The sequence below is a fragment of the Calliphora vicina genome, chromosome 1 (assembly GCF_958450345.1).
Source record: "Calliphora vicina chromosome 1, idCalVici1.1, whole genome shotgun sequence".
In the NCBI taxonomy this organism is placed as follows: domain Eukaryota; kingdom Metazoa; phylum Arthropoda; class Insecta; order Diptera; family Calliphoridae; genus Calliphora; species Calliphora vicina.
This window is the reverse complement of record NC_088780.1, coordinates 140089456-140112701: the sequence shown is the minus strand read 5'-3', so window position 1 is coordinate 140112701 and position 23246 is coordinate 140089456. Positions and strand designations below refer to the sequence as shown.

The 23246-nt window shown below is 30.6% G+C and overlaps 1 protein-coding gene across 5 annotated transcripts in view; it reads right to left on the bottom strand.

Moving 5' to 3' along the window:
* Positions 1-495: 495 nt before the first annotated feature.
* Positions 496-23246, bottom strand: part of mesh (sushi domain containing 2 mesh) — a 97446-nt gene continuing 74695 nt past the window's right edge. Inside the window, exons 11-18 of one of the 5 annotated variants that reach the window (XM_065515981.1) lie at positions 20772-20894; positions 15235-15393; positions 14399-15143; positions 13913-14337; positions 10182-10369; positions 9774-10019; positions 9660-9704; positions 8320-9602 (exon numbers count right to left, since the gene is read on the bottom strand). In XM_065515981.1, the coding sequence (XP_065372053.1) occupies positions 9085-9602; positions 9660-9704; positions 9774-10019; positions 10182-10369; positions 13913-14337; positions 14399-15143; positions 15235-15393; positions 20772-20894 (2449 nt within the window). In that variant the 3' untranslated portion in view covers positions 8320-9084. Of the gene's footprint in view, positions 762-8319; positions 10020-10181; positions 10370-13912; positions 14338-14398; positions 15144-15234; positions 15394-20771; positions 20895-23246 lie in introns of those variants that run through there. The other 4 variants (XM_065515979.1, XM_065515980.1, XM_065515982.1 and 1 more) reach the window with 4 other exon arrangements.

The window sequence follows — 23246 nt, the reverse complement described above, 5'->3', positions numbered from 1 at the left end:
TTCAATTAAAAATTTCAACCTAGTTTAGTTTTGCAATTAAGAGTGTATCACGTACTTATATAAGAACTGTACATGGCAATTGTGTCTAAAAGATTTTTAAAATAAATAAATGTTTTTATTTTCAATGCCACTTTTATTATTTATGAGAAAAAAATTAAAAAACAAAATAATATGCATAAATAATTCATATTAAATCAATGTGCAAATAATAACATAAAATAATACTGAAATTAAATATTTAAAATAAAATCATAAATGACAAAGTAAAAACATTAAAAAAAGTGAGAAATATGTAAACGAGAATATTTAAAATGAAAAAAAAATATTTAACTTTATTTGGTATGGGATTATATGATGTCATGACACAGCTTTTTCCATATCAATTTTATTAATCTCTCTTACTACAGTTAGCTATTCAGAAGTCTTGTTTATCTGGTAGTTCTTCAATGCTGCATGCCACAACCAACTGAACAGTTTATGACAATGATCTTAATGAAATTGATTTTGATTTTTTTAATTTTTTTTGCTTTTGTTCGTCTTTAGCATTTGGTTTTCTTTCTTATTTTATTGTTTTTATGTTATCTCCTATGTTAGCTTCCTTTTCTGTGTTGGCAGTAGAGCTCCAGCTGCTTCTTCCTGTGCAATTTTCTCTCGTATCCAATAATGTGCGGCACATACCAACAGCAACAGTGATGGTATCAGAACCAACAAAACCAAACCCAAAGAAACACTGGCAACACGGGCATGATGTTCCTCTTTACCTAGATTTGTGTTTGATTTTTTAAATGGCAGCAGCAGGATGTTTGCAGGAAATAAAATGAGATGAGTGAATAAAATTAAATGTGAGATGATAGATAGTGTATATCGTAGATGATAAAGAAAGTATATAGAAAATTAAAGAAAATATTACCAGCTTACACACAGTTAATCAATTTTCCTTGTGTTGTTTTATTTTATTCAATAAAAGTAAGAAAGTACTACTATGTAATAATATTAACCGTTGCACAGAGGGTTGAAATGTACCAAAAGTGGCGATTAATTTAAAAGCTGAACTTTATCTGTTTCAGTCATATTTGGTATTGGGTTAAAGTGCATTAAATAATACATCACAAACTGCTAAAATTACAGTTGTGAGTAACTTACTTTATTGGCAGTGAGCGGTCAAAGTCAAATAATTTTTAAAAATTTTGCGTTCTGTGGTTAAAATTGAAAATTGTGATATTTCGAGAGCTTATATTTTTTGTTAAATCTGTTAAAAGTAGAAATATTAAAATGGAACCATCAACTTCAGGTATTTGAGAACATAAATAAATAATTTTCGTTTAGATAAATGTTTTGAAAATATTTTTTAAGATTTTTTTTAAAGTTCTCCATTATTGGGGTTTTTTCGATATATAGATTGAGTTTAAAAAAATTAGGGCGAGATCGGGTAAATTCCATTAAATGTTCTTAAAATATGAACTTTCAGCTTCTATATACAGAAAAAAAATCGTGCGGGTTTATTGAGGTTTTTTACTTATTTAAGTTATAGTGAAAGAACTCCTCTTGCTAAAAAACATATTCTGATACAAAATAGGTTAAAACATTTTTTTCTAACATTTTTTTAAAAGTTGTGTTTTTATGTATTTATGATTGTTCATTACAAAAATTTATAATATTGTCTTTTGTGGCTTTTTTTTTAACAAATTTGTACATTTATAAAATTTTGTGAAAAACAAAAATTAGATTTTAAATTAAATTTATGCTAATGTAAATACATATAATAAATTTATGTTTTGAATTTTTTAATAGCGTATTAAGTATGCTTTTATTTCCAATTCAATTCATTAATTTATCGCTTTCCATTCCAAAGTTACAGCATAAATTGTGAACTAAGGTCTTTTTTTCCAAAAAAAAACAATAATGCGCTTAACGGGTTAACGAAAACATGATATTAATCAAATTCCATTTGAAAATATATTTACATTGTTTTTCTTTTAAACATTTTGCAATTAGTGCAAAATAAATCAATTATTTGAGTTAATACCATTTTTCTGAAACTTCTCGATATTTTTTTGTATTATTTTATCAACAAAACAGTATCAACTCAAAATACAATCAAATTTAAATAAAAAAATTTCATTATTTTTAACTTGAAGGCTCAATTCAAAATAATAATTTTTTTTATAAAAATATAAGATGTATTTCTATTTAAATTTTTGTATTAACTCAAAATAATACCTTTTTGTTATACAAGGTAGTCACTAATTAATTATCACGAAAATGGTCTCATATGTGGTTTTCGAGATGAAAGAGTAATCGGAATACGTTGAAACAGTAGATAGATATTGATGTTGTTAGTTGATTTCTTGCAAAAAGTGAATTTTTAAAAATTTTGAGTTAATACAGTATTGTTGAACGAGTGCTATATATAGTGATATATTACGGAGTGACTAAAAAAACGGCTTTTACATTTCTTAAAACAGCACAGAGTGCCTTCATATTGCTGGCCCGATTAGGCATCATGCCACTATGGAAAAAAGGATCAAACAATAAAGTAAATGTTGTGCCACGGTAGGCAAATCCACCCAACTGTCCAGATCTGCGGCCTGTGAAAAGGTATTGGACTCTTGTAAAAAAAAGAATTGAAGAATACAGGAATTGTATTCCAGGACATGTCCGATTTTAAGCATAAATTTAGCAAAATCAACTATAAAATCTTTAATGGGAGGATTTCCGGAAAAAGCGGATAAATTTATAAATACCGAGTATGCCAATATTTTAATGTATAATACTTGAATGAATTTGGATATTTTTGAGAATTTTTTATTGAACGGTTTAAGTTTTATTTAACATAATACAAGTATGCGTTATTTCTGGTTCACTCTACATGGACAGACGTACATCGTTTAATCGACTAAGAAAGTGATTCAAAGTAAATCGGTGTTATGTAAGATGGCTGTTAGACTAATATTTCTGGTTGTTATAAACATCAGCACAAACGCATAAGTATTTAAAACACTCATATGTAACTCATATGTGTCACCTATTTAAAAAATATCCCACATATTTTTAATCTCCAGTTTCAACCAAAAAAATTTACAATACGTATACATCACACTAATTCTCAAAAAATCCACCCCTTAATTTTTGGACATAACACTTAATATGAAAACTCCCTAGCTGAGTGTAGCGAAAATAAGATAAACGTATCTAGTTTTCACAAAATGATTGATGCTCTGCAAATAGTAATAAGTATTGTACTCGGTATTGTATTTTTCTGTAAATGACATTTGAAACCACTACCGTTTTAAGGTTTATTCTCCCCACATCCTTTGTTTCCAAATAGTGTTAGGCTGAGGGAATTATTGTTAGTTTAGTTACATACAAGCAGCCTATTGCCCCATTTTTGAACTTTTCCATGTACTATAGAGATTATATATGGACACAATTTTTCGTAATTTATCTTGCGTTTGACTGATTACAACGTTAAAGAAAAATTTGGGGCTGTAACAAAAATTAGAGAGCGTGATATATTTTGTTTTTATTTCTATTTTTATATTTTTCCAAAAAAACAGAAACAACAATTTCATACTGTACGGACATTTATCACATAGAAAGGAGTGTAATTAACTTTTAATTGAAATTTAAGTTGTTAGATAATGAAATATTAAAGCAAACAGCAAAGGCGACTAAATGACTAAAATGAGTAATTACACTTTCATTACGCGAAAGTTACAAATGGACAAAAATGAACTTAATTGCTTTTGCATGATGGTGGCAGGATTTGAACGTTTATATGTTGCACTAATAAGAAATAATAAATTAATTGTTGGCTATTATTGGTAGTGCAAATTAGATAGGTCAAATTATCTCAGGGATATTTGATAAGTATTAAGAGACATGCAATTTCAGAGCTGGTGTATACATTTGTTGAAATTGTTAGCTACTTAGCAGGCGAAAGGGATTTTATCCGTCAGAATTGTCATAAATTTTTACAATTATTGGCTTGTATCTTTTGAAAGAAAGATGCTGCCATTCACAAAAATATTTTAGTCGGCTGTGCCGAATCTTCTATACCCTCCAGTAACATGTGGGTATACATACATATATATTTAGTATACTTACATAAATATATTGAATTGCATTGCGTTACGATACTAATATGAGATTTATGAGAGATTTTAGGAAAACGGCCTTCTATAGGGACTTCTATGGAAATAAGTAATGGTCCTAACTGTACAGAATTTGATAGAGTTATTAATTTCCAAAAACTTTAAATAACTTATTCCTAAGTTTATGTTAATGTCATTACTCATATCACTGGCTTAACATGCAAATGCTCTAAGTCCACTTTTTAGAAATTGAGATTTTAATGCAGTAATGTACAATAAGTAAAAATACATTGATTACAAAGATAAAAAAATCACTTTTTTGTTGTTTTGTAGTGATGAGCAAATGCGCTTAATCCAATTTATCACAATTTATCAAAAGAAAAAGCTCTAAGTCCCTATAAAAACTACAGTTTAACTATTTCTGTCAAATTGTTCAATGACATGTATTAATACAAGTAAGAAAAAATGGTCCGTCAAGCCCAACCATTTAATACCCTACACTAAATAATGAGCAAAATTATTTTTCTTTTAAAATTTCATTAATTTATTTTCGGAAGAGGGTCTTATTTGGAAGCTATGACTAATTATGGACCGATCGCCATGAAAGTTATTTGCGTTGAATTTTGTGTGTATAACAATATTTTATATCCGTTTAAAATGTACCCGTTTTAAAAAGGTTTTTTCGAATTTTCTTTTTAAATGTTTTTTTTTTAAATTTTTTAAAATTTTTGGAATTTTTTAAAAAAAATGTATGTCAAAAAAATTTTTTGATGAAAAACCAAATTCCGGTTAAAATATATTTTTCCCGATTTTGACCCATTGTAGGTCCAACTTATATACATCGTTGCAAATTTGAAATATCTATCATTAGATACCCATATTGTCTATATTAATGACTTAATAATCCAGATATAGATAAAAAATAGGACAAAAATCGAGGTTGTCCTGGTATTTTCCTAATATCTCAGCCGTTTGTGGACCGATGTTGTCGATTTTTAATAGCAACCGAACCGGAAGAATTCCCGATATATTAATGTATGAATCATGTATGGAAGTTATTTGAGGGCTACGAAAAGTTTATTTCAACATACAGATGAACTGACGGACAGGGCTATATCGACTTCGCTATTTATAACGATCCAGAATATATATACTTTGTGGGGTCGCAAATGAAAAATGTAGAAATTACAAACTGAATGACAAACTTATATATATCCTTACCACTCATGGTGAAGGGTATAAAAACGAAATGAAAGACAAGTTCTAAGAAAAAGACCTAAGTCCATCAAAATCTACAAACTAAGCAATAGAAAAAGCTCTAAGTCCAAAAAACCAAGTTCTAAGAAAAAGACCTAAGTCCATCAAAATCTACAAACTAAGCAATAGAAAAAGCTCTAAGTCCAAAAAACCTTTTATCTCGGCAAATACTTTTATGTCTCTCCTGTAAAATTTTGAAATATGGACTTAGACCCTTTGCATGTTAAGCCAGCGATATATAAATTATTTACTGACAACAAAATATGTATCTGATGTAGGGGTTATATGCGGGGTAGATTCAATTATGAACCGCTCCTCACTAAAGTTGGTATAGAGATTTAGGTTCATATAAAACTAGTTTATTAATTTTAACAATATTAATTACACTGTCCAACAAATTGAGACTTGTTGATTGAAACAGAATAACGACCCTATAATTCTGAATGTTGAGTACATCATTTTCGTAAAATAAACTTATAGTCCAGCTGGTCTGAGTTTTTTTTACAGTGGGTCAAAATTTTCACTTTTTGATCGAAGGGAGCATTATACTAACTGAAAAATATAAGTTAATGTTTAAGAATTCTTATTGTCAGAGTTATATTGTGGAATTTTTTGTTTGTTTTTCACTATAAAAAGTTACACGCATCCAAAGTCACACATGTAAAAATTGTCGTATTTTTTACGTTTTTTCCAAAACACATTTTGCATGGAATATATAAAAAAACGTTAAAATTTTTCAAAATGTAGCAAGGTTTGTGAAGCTCCTGATGAATAAATATAAGGTTTTTGTATTAGTAGTTGGTATTGGTGAAGATTAACAAGATTGAAGATTAACAATTTAGTGCCATGAAATAATTTTATAAATTTATCGGCCGTTATTTACCTTAGAAACTAAAAAATTATAATATAGGGATTTTCCATGAACAGAAATATAAAATTTGAATTAATGTACATTTTTAACGGTTAAAGATATTATAACAAAATTTGGAAATAATGTAGATCCAAATATTCTTAAATCAGTGGCATAATAATTTTTGACATTTTTGATTTCCAAATACCAAAATTCCCACAAGGGGAAAATGTGTTCCAAAAACTGAGTTTTTTTTAAAAAGTGCCTACTGTGACGTTATTTACCGTAGGATAGTAAAATAACTCTGTGCCTATTTAAATAAGATATAGGGCTATACAAACATGTAGCTTTTTCGATAATCGGAGTTTTTCCTTTTTAGAATTTTTTACTCAACCCTATTTTTTTTTAAATTGGCGAAGTTTGGATTAGTCTGGGGGCGACTCGGTCCACTTAAGTTCGCCAAATTTTACTTTACACGCTTTCGCATTAGGTTCTCCTTCTTGATATACAAGTTGTTTATAGTCTCAAAGAAATTTTTTTTTAAACAAGAAAAAATATAGGCAATTTTTTGGGCTATTTATATTTTAAATATCAGCTCATTCGGATCATAAATAAATTGTTGGTGATTTTTTTTAAAAATTTGAGACCCAAGGTGGCGTGTAATTTTGCTAATTAAGCTGAATTTTTCCGGGAAAAATTTCCGTAGAATATTTTAATCCTTAAATCAGACCAGCTGGACTATTAGTTTATTCTACAAAAATGATCTACTCAACATGCCCTTTAAGAATTATAAGGTCGCTATAATTCTTAAAGGGTCCAAGAATGCTGTTGGACAGTGTTATTATAAGACAATTATGATTGTTCAAGTTCTTGTGACTAGAGACAAATATTTCCCCGTTTTTGCCATACTTTACAGTATAATATCAGAGTACTTAGAACTAAGTTGTGCAAAATTTTATCAGGATTGCTGCATAATATTGGGTCTGTATCATGAAGCGATATTTTACATTTTCAATACCAAACAAACTTTATCAAAAGATAGTTTTGCGGATAATTCAGGCAGCTGGCTCCTTTCGTTTGTGCGGTTCAGAAGAGGTAATTTTGACACGACAGACAAAGATCGCCCAGGCAAAACAAAAATTTATTGAAGACCAAGATATGGAGACTGTGATATTCCATCCTGACAAAACTCGGCCATATTTTGCATTAACCTGTTAAAAGTATTAGAATGAAGTGGTTGGGAAGAATTGCCTGAACCGCTTTATAGACCAGACGGTGCCCCGTTTGTTTCTCTCTGGAATACTCTTCGCTTTGGAACAGAGCCAATATCGGGTCTTGATTCGTTCTTGACCTCAAAAGATGAGCAGTTTTTTGGCGCGGAATACATTTGCTACCAGAAATATGGGAAAAGGCCATAGCTAAGTATGGCCAATACTTTGAATAAATTTATATTGTACAAATGTTTCAAAGTAAAATCTAAACATTTTAAAGATAATTTAGAGTTTAATTTTATCCTTTGGCTAAACTAAAAATAACTCTATTACTGCCAATGTTTGTTTGCACAATTGCCCTCTGGGAACAATATTAAGTAGTAATTTGGCATAAAGTTTTTAACACTTATCAAACCATTACTCTGTACAAATAGCCAAAACAAAGATATTTGTAAAGCAAATTATATTTTAAACTTTTCTCCTTAGTATAAACACAAAACAAAGAAAAATCAAGCTTTTGCTTCCATTTTTTGATGATTAATCTTTTACAGCTTATAGCTAATAATACTTTGGATTACACCTTCTCAGAAAAAATATTGATTAAAATTCAGGTTTTGGTTTTCCAACTCAAACTACACAAATATTCTCAGCATTCTCAGATTACGACTACGTAAATAATTAATTTGAATAATGCCAACATGTTACACCAAAGTGTTAATGAATTCAATTTATGGATTTACATTTTCTTCCTACACATTCTAAGAAGAAAATAAATTTGCTTGGGAATACACAAAAGAGAAAAAGATTATTAATTTTTACCAGACCAGACTTTTGGGTAACAATTGGCATTATCAAAGCTGTAAAGAAATTTAATTACATAAAATCAAAAATAAAAACAAAACAAAACTTTCAATTTTAATTAAAAAAACGTAATATTTTTATTATTAAATTAATTTGTTTTAAATAGAAAACAAGAATTATGATTTGTTTTTTCAGGCAAGTCAAAAACATTAATAAGTTAAATTATAAAAAAAAAAACAAATATTTTGTATATTACCCAGCCAATGAATTAAATTGTTAATTTTATTAATACAAGAAAAATAAAATCAATATATTTACATAAATTGTATTGAACATATTAAAGCAAAAAAAAAATAATAAAAACATATATAATAGATAGATACAGATATTTGGTGTTAGAGGCAAAAAGGTTACAAAAAATGGAAAAAGATATTAAAATATAAAGTTATATTTTCATTAAGGCAAATGTTATGGTTCGTTGGTTGTTTAGTAAGGAAGTTTAGTGTTGGGCGGATTATTGGATTCTATTGTCTAATTTGATGGATGTCATGGCTTAATGGGTAAAAAATCAAACAAATGCTTAGTTACAACACTTATGATTATGTTTAGATGATGGTTTAGAAATTTTAATCGTTCAAAACCGACCTGCTAGCTGACTTAGAATTTAATGGTAAAAAAAGACATTAAAATACATGTTATGATGTTGATTAAAATTTGAACTTTTTAGCTTGTTTTTGCTGAAAGGCGTATTATTTTTTTGGTGGTATATTACTTTGCGTTATGAGAGCCCATGAACCAATTGCTGGCTAATTAAGATGTGGCATTATGTTAGAACATGGTTAATGTATGGTTTGATTAGATACGTTAGAATTTAGACTTCTGTGGATTTTTGATTGGATGGCGTAGGTGAGGCGGCATGAGGTGGTGAAGGCAAACCATTATCCTGCAATAAAGGCGAACCTACAATAGGTGCCGGACGTATGGGGGTGGGGGGCGCTGGCATGGATGAAGGAGGGCGGCTAAAGAATTGACTGTTGGCATTGGGCAGCACAGGGACACCGCCATAACGAGTCTGACCAGGGGCATTGGGTAGATAACTCATTGAATCCTCACCACTATTACGACTATCAGCACCACTAAATGTAGGACTGTATGGCCGGTTAGGCTGGGTTTGAGCCATTGGCACACCATGTATATCATGATCATCGACTTCCGGTGAGGGAGGTTGATGATAGCCCACTGGATGTACATTACCCACACCATCGTGTTCTTCGTGTTCATGTTCAGGATCGTCATGCTCATCTATCGGTGTACCGGCCCCCATTTTATCCAAATCCGTTCCAGAGGCAGCACGCAGCGAACGTCTTCCCATTTGTTTGGGTTTCTCACCTGTTTTATTAATGTATTCAATATCCTTAGCTAATTTTGTATCTTTATTTTCACTACCTTCTGATGATGTCACATCCTCGTCATCCAGATCCCATTTTTTAGCTGGAAAGTCAATACGGGGTTTTCCCGGTAGTGGTTCATTCGTTCGATATACTTTATCATATGACCTACTTTTCTTTAAAGTTCCCGTATTTTCCGTATCGCTATCATCGTCCAAACCGGTACCCAAAGTTCGTAAATTGTTACGTGACGAGGCTCTCGAACGCGGCATAGACATCTGCCATTGAGGATCCTCCTTCAGCTGCTTCTGGCGATAGCGATACACACCGCAAATGATGCACAACATCAGTGGTAAGATGACAGCTATGATAATGCCAATTGCTATAAAAGCTACACGTCTGGTATAGTAAACCTCACCTAAACAAAACAGCCAATAAAAAAATAAAACACATAAAAAGTGAGTAAAAACTGTCTTAAAAATAAAATAAAAAAACAGAAAACTAAAAAAGCAAACATTAAATTGATTAACTGTGTGTTCTACAGCTGTAAGCAGTCATTTGTGTTTTACTATTAACTTACGTAAACATTCGGTATAACCATATTCGGGCAAATTCCATAAACCATTCGATAAACATTCACGTCTTTGATCGCCTATCAAAACGAAACCTTCATTACACTCAAAGGACACTTTGGCGCCAGGCATAAAATTGAATGATAATTTACGACCGAAACGTGGCGTTTCTAGTACTCCACAGGACACCACACGTCTATTAAGGTGAAATGTAAATAAATATGGTATTAAACATTAAATTATTGCTTTTTTTACTTTTAATGTGGAATAAATAAACAAACAGATAGTAAATAAATAAATATGGAAATGGCAAAATAAACATGTCTCAATTGTTTTTTATGGAATTGAGTGGAAATATGTATTTATTTTCTATTAAAATTTACTACCGTTTCTAGATTCCGTGGGATTATTTTGAATGAAATTTGTATACATCTGTGTTTTAAATTTGTTACAAAACTAAAATTTTAAGTTATATATAAAAAGTTTCTGTTATTGTGTTCATAATTTGCATTTAATTTTATATTATTTATACAGTTGACCGCTAAAAAATGTTTCTGCCTGAGTTCATCTTATATATCAACCTGCGGGCGCCATACATTGAGACCCCACAGCGCCACTTTTGGTGTTCTGTTGGATGCCTCATAAAATCTTAAATTAGAATTATCCTTTGCTACACCTATGTCAAATTTCATGTCAATCGGATCGGAAATCAATAACACCAGTAAAAATGTATAATTGTACATAACTTTTAAACCAATGTACAACATTACATTGTATTTTATTTGAAAGATAAATTTATGTCCTTTAACATTTTAGGAATAAATCACATTTCATTCAAATGCTCAAAGTTCAATACATGAGATATAAAATTCAAAGGCATATAAAGAGTGGGTCAGAAAAAATGTATACACAAAACTTATCCTTGGTCCAACAAATTATTATTTTTTAATCACGTTAGCTTTTAAAACAAGTAAGAAAGTATGGTCGGTCAAGCCCGACCATGTAATACCCTACACAAAGTAAATGAGCAAAAACTGTTTTCTTTTAAAATACCTATATATAAAACTTATTTGGAGCGAAATTTGGGTAGATACCTATATAAATTAAACAGTTATGACCGATAAAGTCAAATTTCTGGAGGACATTTGTATGGGGGCTAGGTGAAATAATGGACCGATTTCAGCCAGTTTCAACAGGCTTTGTCCTTAACCGAAAAAATAATATGTATCAAATTTTATCGAAATATCTTCTAAATTGCGACCTGTACTCTGCGCACAAAGTTTACAGTGACAGCCAGACGGACAGACGGACGGACATCGTTTAATCGACTCAGAAAATGATACTGATGAAAGTTATGTACTGGAAGAATTTTCACAACTTCCGGGTCAAGATTTTTATGTGGCTGATGAACGAGGTAATGTTCAAGAACAATACCGGTCAAAAACAAACCAAATTCCCTAAGAAGTTTCTTGTGTGGCAAAGCCATTTGCAGTTGTGGCAAAATAAGCCAATCATTTGTGAAATCAGGCACGATAAACACAGAAATACTTGTATGTATATATTAAGGAGTGTCTACAAAAACGGCTTTTATTTTTCATATTTTAGGCCTGATTTGGCATCACGCCAGTATGGAAAGAGGTTCTTGATTGATATTCAAACAATAAGTTCAATTTTGTACAAATGGAGGCAAATCCGCCCAACTGTCCAGAACCTGTGAAAAAGTATTAGGCTCTTGTAAAAAAAAAATAACACAGGCAAGGTATACTTCTTTTAAACTCTGATTATTTATCATTATAAATCATAATAACATTGTTAAGAAATTGTACTTGAATTCAAATATAACGATTTTAACGGCTGATTTAAAGTTGCATAATGCTTTCAAATAGCAATGCCCAAACTTTAACATATCTGTGGGCATTATTAACATTGAATAAAAGTTTTCAGTTGACCATTGATCGTAAGTTGGCAACGCTGTTTGCTGTGACCGTATATTCGAATTCGCATATTCAGTTAAAGAACATTGTAGAAAGTACACCACAGATGGCGTATGTATTAGAAACCTCTAGACAGTTAAAGAGAAATCTAGAGTGTAGATGGCAGTGTTATAAATAGTGGCAGAGGTTGCAGTCGTTAGTTAGTTTATCAGAGACGCTTTTGGAATAAACATCAACTGAGTGTGATGAGTTTTTCAAGTGAATTCATGTGCATTATAAAGTGTGTGTATTTCTGCGAATTTATAAACGCGTATAAAAAAAAAAACATTGAGTGACTATTTAATTCTGTGGTTGTTGTACATTTTAAATAAATAAAGAGTTGTTACAATTTTCCAACTACTAAACGGCTTTTATTTGCAATCAAAAGTATCCGGTTTAGTTAAAGGAAATAAACCAACGTTTTGAAAAGGTTAAAACGTAACAATATTTAAAGTCGTATTTACAGATTTCATGAATATTTAAAACAAAGGATTTTAAACCTATTTTTTGTCTCCTGTTAACCTTTTGCCGTTTAGTGGTCACTTTTCTAACCACCTTTTCTAGAGGCTTTAAAACAGTTTTAGTGGCATCTATTGGAATTTTTCTAAAAAATTTAGTCATCGTCATTGTTTTTTTTGCAATTCTTTGCATTGAGGGTACTCTGGTTAGATTAATAGATTAATTTGAAAATATAGTAAACCGTAGTTTTCCTAACGGGCTTTCCCGCATTCAATAAAAAAGTTCAGAGTGCTTATATTCTAACCACTGTGACTGAAATAGATTTAATATAATGTATTTCTCTACATTATTTTATGTTATTTTGTAAGGATGCAGCATGTACTCAATGAACTTGATATGGAAAATATTTTATTGGAAGGTATACCTTCGGATGGTGAAAGTGTCTGCAGTCTTAAATCCGACGAAGAAGAGAATTATGAGGAGCAGACCGATCTGATGGTGCTCCGTGACATACCAGTAAAAATTTTATGGTGATTTTGATTCGGATGATGACCTAAGTTAGTGACTTATCTATACAAACTGCTGTGGTGGAATCATAATGGGGAAAAATTTTTTGATTGGAAGCGCCGGGCGATTACACAGAAGGTGAGGGATTCCAAATGATATAATATAATTGGAAAATCTCTCAGCTATATCGTTTGTTTTGGTCAGAAAATTTAGTCAAAATGATTAGCTTACAAACAAATTTATACGCTACGTAAAAATGCAATTGTTTTGATTATATATTTATACACATCAAACGTGGCTGAAAGAGTCAAATTATTTTCAACATCAGATTTTCAATTAGCTCAAATGAAAAAAATGAATGAACAGCTCAAATGAAAAAAATGTTTGTTGCATTTTTATTCCGGATACGTTATTCTTATTAGAGGTAAAACTCAAGAACATCTGAATCCCTTCTATTACATACTGTGGAAGTGTTTTACTTCTTTAACGTCACACAAAATTAATAAACTGTGCTACAGCATAAATTGTATTTGGAGGGAGACATGTTTAAGGGCATCATCAAAATTTAGAATTTTTAACAAATAATTTTAAGATATTTCTATCATGTAAATGTATTCTAGGAATAAACGTTTAGCCTTAATAAATTTCTTCAATATGTGAATGTTCATATACAAAAGCATTTATTAAAAAGGCCTAGAGATTTCTTCTTCATATACTTATTTAAAATTTAAGTCCATTTAAAAGTTATCATCCAACATTAAAGATTTAAATTATCCTTAACTATTAACAATCAAACTTACTCTGTATTCATTGTTCTTATATTAACCAAACTATCATAGTAATTCTTGGTGAAATGAGCCAAATCACGATTCAACGTCATGCCATAATCATAGCGACACTGATAACTTTCACCGCACAACTCTTGAGCTCGCTCTACGTCATACGAACGATTGGATGGCAGGAAATCTACCGGTTCTCGTTGGTAATTTGGCACAAATGAAGCATTCGCATAATAACTGGCAGTGCGACCAAATTCTCGCGTAAAGAGAGCAGCACCCAAACCGGGTAAGTCACGATCAGCTAAAGCCCATTTCATGGCCCACTGGTCATGAATCGTTTTAAAATCTTTGGTATTGGGATTTAAGGTTAGTACTTGACCATTGGGTAAGGTGAAATCGTCCAGGGGATTAAAACTCCAATTGCCAAACAGGCCAGCGGTTTTGTTCTGCAATAAATTACATGATATTTAACTACAATTAAATTAAAAGATAAATAAGAAAACTTACTATAAACTGCCAGGGCAAATAAACTCTTCCTGTCATATAGCCCTCATTTTCAATGACTTCCACACCAATACCAGAATCAAACATGACGATAACCTGAGACTGATTCAACAAGTAAGTGGGAGTGTAGACAGTAACACCATCAAAATGCTGGAATTTCAAACTTTCACGATCGAAATACACACGACGTCCATCAGCCAACACATCCATTCTATAACGCCAGCGAGCATGTTGAGGACGTATGCGTACTTCAATTTTGGTGGTGGTATTACCACGCATAGCCAATGCTGTCAGTTGAGTGGCGGGAACAGCGCCATACATATTGTTGGGCATTTGCTCAAAACGTCCTTGAACTTCAAAACGTTGATCGGCATCTACACTGCGTGACAATACAAATTCTCCTAAGCCATTGAATGTATACTGGGTACCATCGAATGTTATGAAATGTGGATCACCAAAGACACCAGCTACACCAGGAGCCTGATAGGCTACACAATCTTGAGAGGGACGACGTTCGAAACGATAGGTTTCACAGCCGACAGCCTGTTCTTGCTGCCACATGCAACAGGTGTAGAAGGGACGCATATCGTGAAACCATGTGGACAGAGTGGGCACTTTACTGGCTTCATTCCAAGGCATTTTACCCAAGTTGTGAATACGACGCGGACGAGAGCCCCACATTTGATCGTAAGTTAACATAAGAAAACCATAACGATCATAGCAGCATTGTTGTTCAGCTCCCTGGGCACTAAATATAAATATAAGGCATTCAAAATTAATTAAATACAAACTTGCATTTTTGTACTCAAAGTCTTTTTTAAAATAGAGATTATACTTACGTTGGTGTACCACTAACAACACAATGAATGGCACCCTTATGACGCAAACAGGTTGGATTAGAATCTTTGTCACATTCACGATCTGGCCTAAAACGACCCTTGTCATAAATGGCCTGTTCCATGGTACAAGGACACAAAGGTAGGTCAGCAGCAAAATTTCTACAATACAACAACAAACCATAAAATTTTACAATCAAAACAAAAATAAAACAATAAAACACAAATGTTAATTCGTACGTACACACATCTACCATACTATGTATGTATATTAGGGTGGCTCTCATTTTGCACTTTTTTTAATTTTCAAAGCTAAATCGGATAACTTTTAGAGCTTGCACATTTTATTTAAAGTTTCGAGTTTTGGATCAAAGTAGAAATAAAGAGTGAGTAAAAAAAACCTTACACACAATTCCAGGCAAAACTTATCCTTGGTCCAACAAATTCATATTTTTTTAATCTTTTCTAAATCACTCATTTATAACTGTTATTTCTGTCCATATGGTCACCGGGAAAAAAAGAACTTGAAAAATTAAAAAATATTGGATTTTTGGACTATCAAAAAATTGGCAAAATAACTGAAGTTTCATCGTCACACTGTTTCAAAAGCCATTAAACAATATAAGGTAGACTTGAACATTGAAAAATAACCTGGATTGGTAAGAAAAAAGTTCTAATAGATATTGGTAAGGCAAAAGAAGTCGAACAACCGAACAGTTCTATCAGAAAAGCAGCTCGTACAGTTGCTCTGATTCTTTTGTAAGCAGAGCCAAATCTAATGCTGAGTTGAAGTCGTATAAAGTTCAGAATGTTCCAGATTGCAATGCGTTAAAAAACATAGAAGCAAAAGAACGAGCAAAAAAATGTAGGTAAAATTTTATAAAAAAGAAATAACCTGTTGTGTGATGGATGATGAAACTTTTCACTTCCGGGTTAAGATTTTTATTTAGCTGATGTTGAAGATGTTCAAGAATAATACCGCAAGCTATTTGCAGTTGTGGCAAATGAAGCCAATCATTCGTGACATCTGGCACGATAAACACAGAAATACGTATTACAGAGGGTCTACTAAAACGATTTTTTTGGTTTTGTAAAAAAATGAAAGGTATCCCAGGACTTGTCCCATTTCATGCGTAAGTGGACCACCATGTCCAAAAAGGTAACGGAAACAACCATAATATCTTTAATGGTAGGATTTCCGGAAAAAGTGGATAAATTTGTAAATACATACCGAGTAATTAGGATTGAGATTCAAAAAACCTTAACACAAGTTTTTCCTTAAAACTTGTAACCCAAGTATTATTTGATTTTTTTTTATTAATATGTTTAATGTCAAAATGAGAGATCAGATATGAGAAAACGGTTCGTACCATGACACAACAATATACGGTACACTCAGTAGAAAATACATTCTCAATTATACAATTCTTGTAACCTCAAACAAAAGAAAATATAAAAAAATTTAAAAAAAATCAAAATCAAAGTTTGACGTTATAGGGCTAAATATTGAAAACTCTCCCCAGTGATTCTATCTTCTACAATTATTGTATCATGGTTCGTACTAAAACTAATTAATATTTTCAACAAAACCCATTAAATTGGTCCTACAAAAAGTTGGCCAAACAATAAAAGGTCTGCCGTCAAACTGATTCCAGTGTTATAAAAAAGATATAGGGAGAACTTGTCCATTGATAGAAAACCTGGTTGAGGTCGAAGGAATGGTCCACATGATATCTCTTAAGCCAATAAATAGAAAGCATTTTCAAAAGAGCTCCCAACACATCCGGTAGGAAATCAGTCCGATTAGCTCAGTTCTCGAACTATTTGATACGAAAAGTTAAAGCCAATATATGTTTAAAAACATACAAGGCTAAAAAAGTTTCTGACAGGAACTTTGCTAAAAATTTAGAGGCCAAAAACAGAGCACGGAAATTGAAGTCAAATTTTATAAAAAAAAAATATACCTGTTGCATTATGGATGACGAAACGTATGTTCGGAACATTTTTCTCAGATATCGGGTCAATATTTTTATGTTGCTGATGCTTATGTTTAGGACCCAAAAGCAGAAAATTTTCCCAAAATGTTTTTGGTATGGCATGCAATATGCAGTAGCGGCAAAAGATGCCGAAATTTACATCAAGAAATGATTTAACATCTTGTCACTATGGTAAGCAAGGTCTTGAGTGGTAGAAGAACAATAACGTGGTATTTGTACCAAGAGATTGGGCTCTTGTAAAAGAGAATTGAAGAGCAAAAAAAGGTGTCTAAAAGTGTGATTGATGTTAAACATAGATGGACAACTTGTTCGATCAAAGTGACAGAAAACAATATAAAAACATTAACTTTAATTAGAACTATAAAAGTAATATTTTTTGTAAGTTGCAATCATAATTTCAGACAAATAAAAAAAAATGAAAACTGTAGGTTTAGTGGTTTATTTTTTATTAACATTTATATATGTTAAGATTTTTTCGATCTCACTACTTATTCCAATATTTTAATGTTTAATGAATTTTTAAAATATTTTAATAAATTGACATATTTTTGAGTGCTTTAAGTTTTATTGGCAAACTCCTTATGCAAAAAATGTTTGAGTTGTTTATATTTAAATATCCATGGGTAAATGGAATACAAAAACTATTATTAATTGAATTTTTTTGGAAATATTGCTACTATGAAACTAAACACGAAATAAAATGTGCAACCTGAAACGTTATCCGATTTTGTTCAAATTTTGAATCGAAATTCCAAATATGGGCCACCCTAAGTATATAAACAAATCAATAATGTGAAAATTAAAACAATTTAATTTTATTTCTGTATTTTTGTTAGTGCCATCATAACTTTTTTATAGTGATTTTTTAAACAACTCAAGCAATTAAAATAAAAAAAATTTATAGCTGTGTATGCACTACATACAAACACAATTTTTACTACTACTGCCACAAGTGTGTATGTATGTATATGAAGCTGTGCGTGTGTGTGCTTAATGTGGGTCTGAGTGTTTTCTACTTTTCTGCTAATAATTGACAGTTGTAACTACCACAGACAGGGAATAGTAAACAACGTATCAAAATTAAGCAACAACATTGCTACAGCAATAATGGCAATAACAAAGGCAACAGCATCAGTAGTAGCAGCAGCAGTAACAGCAACGACAACAGAACAAAAACCCATAAAATACGAAAAAACAGCAATTTATCGTAACACATTTTAATTAGCAAACTTACATAGACATGTGTATTAGGGGTAGAACTTTCCTATGATTTTTTAAAATATCAAATCACCTTTATATGTTAAAATTTCTCGCGATCAATAATAATGAATGGAACCTTTCGATATTCTATTCAAAAATTAAAATTTATGAAGTAATAGCTATAGCTTGTAATTTTCTTCACAATTCTACCAATTCACTGAAATTTTGCTACACTATATTGACTGTATTTTTTGTATATATATTTGTATGAATTCTTATTCTCTTGATTAATAATCAGGCAAGAATTGTTAGATTGTAAAAAATATTTAAAGTACTTTTAAATATTCTCAAAACGGAACTTTCAGTCCATGTAAACTTTCTAAAAAAAACCCTCTGGTTACAATTTTAACGATAACACGGTTCTACGATGGAAAAAAATTTTAAAAACGGCCTAGCGTGGGTTATAGGTCTTTCTGAATACACTACAAATTGTGTCTAAAAATTTCAGAAACACCCTCAAATTCAGAAGTTATTCTAAAAAAACCGTTTTCAGTGATGTTCGTCGACTTATCGACCTGTAGCTTAGTCAGTTTTTGTCCGACTTTAAATTTGTTAAGGATTTTGGAAAGAAAACTGATTACGCTTTAAAATGAGTAAAGTATTGTTTTTGTTAAGAATATCTAAAATAAAAACAAAATTTATCAACTTTTTTAATTTTAGTCGCTTTTCATTGCTTATTTTGATATGAAAGTTTATAAAACTTTATACCAACATATATAGGAAATTCTTAATAAAACATGGTTTTAATTTTTCAAATCGGATTAAAATTGTAAAAGTTATTCAACTTTTAATTAACACCATTTTTAGTATTTTCTCCGCCAGCGCATATGAAAAAAAAAACTGTAGAAAAAAAATATTTGAAAAATTTTGAATTAACAAGGTAAATTTGAAGGCGAATTTACTGTACAGGTGGCGTTAACAGCACAGCTGATCTACTTTTTTTGTTCGCCTTGGGGGCAAAGTTGTCAAAAATTGTTTACAAAACAAATTTATTTTATGTCAAAACCGGATTGCATTCGATCAATCACAATCATTTGCCACGTGCATACATTTGGAGCATTAGCGCAACCATTTTCACCGCAAACTTTGCCACCATTAAAGAAGCTTCCAGGAAGCACCCTTATTTTATCAGTTTTTTCATTTACATTATTATATTTTGATGTTTTTTCTGGACTACCCAATTGCTGATCGATGTCCTCGCAAATAAATGTAGCGTTGATGTAAAATTAACGTTATTTTTATTGACTTTATTACATTTTTATTTTATTTTTTATTAAATTGATTTTATTTTTGTTTTTTTTCACAAATTTTTGTTTTGTTTTTTTGACACTTTTGTCCCCCAAGCAACAATAAAACACTACTTTTTTCAAAAAAGTTTAATAACTTTTGCAAATATAAACCGATTTTAACAACTAATATCTCATTTTTTCCCATACAAAGTTGTCAAAAAATAATAGGTTTTTATTGAAAAAAATTAAATTAACTATTGTTGAATTTGAAAATTTATGAAAAAAATAAAAAATAATGCGAAACTTTTTATAAAAACTTACGCAATTTTTTCGATATACATTTTATGCATACATTTTATGAATGCTCAATTCTTTGTCTATCCATAAATGTTGAAATGTGTAAATTTTTAAATCGGTATAAAAATGTTTGAGTTAGAGGTACTAAAGTACTACGACCTACCCTAAAACAGTGTTTCCAAAATATCTCAAAATTTTGAGGGTGTTTTAAAATCTTTGAAAACAGTTTTAGTATGTCCTCACCTAGGCCCCTAATGGGGGTTGTATGTCATTTTGTAGCAGAGTTTAATTAAAAAAACATATTCAGAAATAAGATGAAAATTTTATTATTATTCTATAAATATGTTCCATAAGTACTAAAATGATGCACAAAATGACGTTTCAGAACCTATATATTTTGTAAAAAATTTCATCAAAAACCGTTTCTGAAAATACATGTATCAAAACATTGAAAATAATCTATTAAACTGTGCACCCGTCTATCATCACTGCTACTGGCTCTATTAGTTTGTTTCCTTCTACACGTTGCAGCACAATAAATAACCACTGTAAACGTATGAGAGTATTACCATACAATTTTGTGGTTACCTTGCTTATAAACTCAGCAACGTGTGTGTTTGTTTTGCCAAAGCTACTGATGTTCTTATTACTGTAAACATTATCGAACAAATAGCAACAAAAATACGGAAAAAATTAAACAGGAAACAAAAGATTGCAACAGCAGTAGAAAAATAAATATGTTTTTCTGCTTACTTACCTTAGATATCTATCGGTACGTATCCAATTATCGCACAATGCTCTGGGCCATTTATAACCAAATTTACGCTCCCATTGTGGTTTGAAATACCAAGCCAGTGGTATGGGTTTCGACCATAAAATTCTGTAAATATTTAAAATTTTATAGATATATTTATTGCAATAAGGTGACTGGAAAATGGAAGTGTTTGGTAGTTATTAAAATATTAAAACAAATTGTAATAATGAGTATAAATGTAATAGATAATGTTGTTATTATTAATTAAAATTTTATGATTTCAAATAATTTTATTACTGTGGTAGAGTTATTGCTAATTATGTATATTAATTGTAAAAGTGAAATTTCAAAGGAAACTGTATTTCACTTAAATTTATTGCATATGATTAATATTTAATTATTGAAATTTTTTAATTAAATATTAATCATACGAATGAAAAATTATACCAGCTATCAAAAAGATAGCTGATGTTGTCATTCCGTTTGTAAGACATCAAAATATTAATCTCAAAAAAAAAATTGTGGATGTTCCCAACTAAAATTAAAGTTTAATTCATTCGAAGATACTGTTTCTCAAAATGTTTGTAATGGCATCAGTTTCTGGTAAGATAAAGGATAAAAAGGTTTTTTTTAAGGTTTTTATGATTATTTTCATATTTCTCGCAAAGAATACATATGAAAGATTGGTATCATATGAAAAGCCTTTGAAAAGCATGACTCTATGATAGATAATGTTTATAAAATTGTGGTATCCATAAAAAATTTGTTAAAATCTGATAAAAATTAATTATTGTATACAAAATGAACTAAAATCGGTGTAAGTATTATATTGGTACTGGGTATACATATGTATACCGTTTTTTTATTATTTTATGACTTTAAATCAGTTTATTTCTGTGGTAGAGTTCCTACTAGCGGTCGGATTAAAAAAATATTCTTAAGAAAACCAAAACACGACCAAAAAAATTAACAAAGATGCACTTATACTTTTGTGAAGTGAATGCTCAAAAATTACACAGCTATTCCCAGCTTTTAGTAATTCGAAGATTGGAATATTCTTGAATTGTAGTAACAAATCTGCACTCAAAATACACGCTAGTAAGTACATAAAATTTTTTAAAAATTAGCGATTTCACTTAATTCGAAAAAAATTCATCGATGTTTATGATCGATTTCTCATTTTTTTCCTATAACATGTGGCTTTGTGATTAAGCCATAAATAATTTCTGACGTTTTCGATTTTTCATGATCGTTCGATTAAATTGCTTAAAATATTTCATAATTTCAAATTTAAATAAGTAATAATGAATCACAAAAATTGTATTGTTTCTGAAATTTGACAATAACTAAAGACAAAGGGTCTTTCGATCACTGTAGATGAGTGTTCCGATAGCTCCTTCTATAAATATATAAATATAATTGCAAGTAGTTACAATTCAGGGCACACTTAGAAAGGTGACTGCGATGAACAGATGATTATTTTTTTTATTCAGTTTGAATTGTCAATTCACTTGTGGTTGTTGTGGCGAAAAATACAACAAACCCAAAAGCAAAAACAACAACAACAGGCAACTTTGACAGTTCACCTACTTTTTAACAAAAACAAAGTACCTGTTGTTTTTGTATTGTTGTAGTGATGCAGTCACCTTTCTAAGTGTGCCCTGTTACAATTCTAAAAACAAATCTTTAAAAATGTTTAACTTAGGACTTGAATCAATGAAAATAAAAGGTACGGAATTGTTATTTAGCTGGCGAAATATTAGAAGAATCGCAATTAATAATCAAAATTTTAACTTAGATTAAAGTGGAGTTGAATGTGATGGAGAATGTGATTTTGAAATGGTCGTCGAAAGTGATATTGAGGATGACATTTATATTGATTACGTTGAAATAGAAGAAGGCCATGATCTTAAAATATATGTATATAAGTGATGTTATTAACCGCGTACGTAAGTGTTTTTTTTAAATATTTAAATATTTAATAAATCGAATGATAAACACAAATATTGCAAACTAACGTTGTGTTGCAAGAAAAGCATGGAGTTCGTCTTATACATGATTTTGAACATCGTTGAACATCTTTGTCTAACATGGTAATACACTTTTTGCGTATTTGTAAATGCGTCAATAATGCACTGCCTGACCTTAAATTAGCCACGTTCACTGACAATGATATGAAACTTTGGACAGATTCCCTTTATTGTGTAATTCCCCAAGACCACTTTATTAAGCAAAGATTCGGCAAAGTTGATAGAGTTTGATGTATAATACAATTTGTTATAAATAATTTAGAAATAGTGAATAATTAATTTACTAAAGAATTAGTTACTCAATTTATAACTCTAATTAATGAACGACATCAAAAAGTTCTTAATACGTTTATATTGTAAAGCATAGCTCCAAAACGGAAACTAAAGGGTTTGCTAGTCAATTGTTTGTAGATTGTTCGGGAGTTTAATTTAAGTATGGACTTTGTTT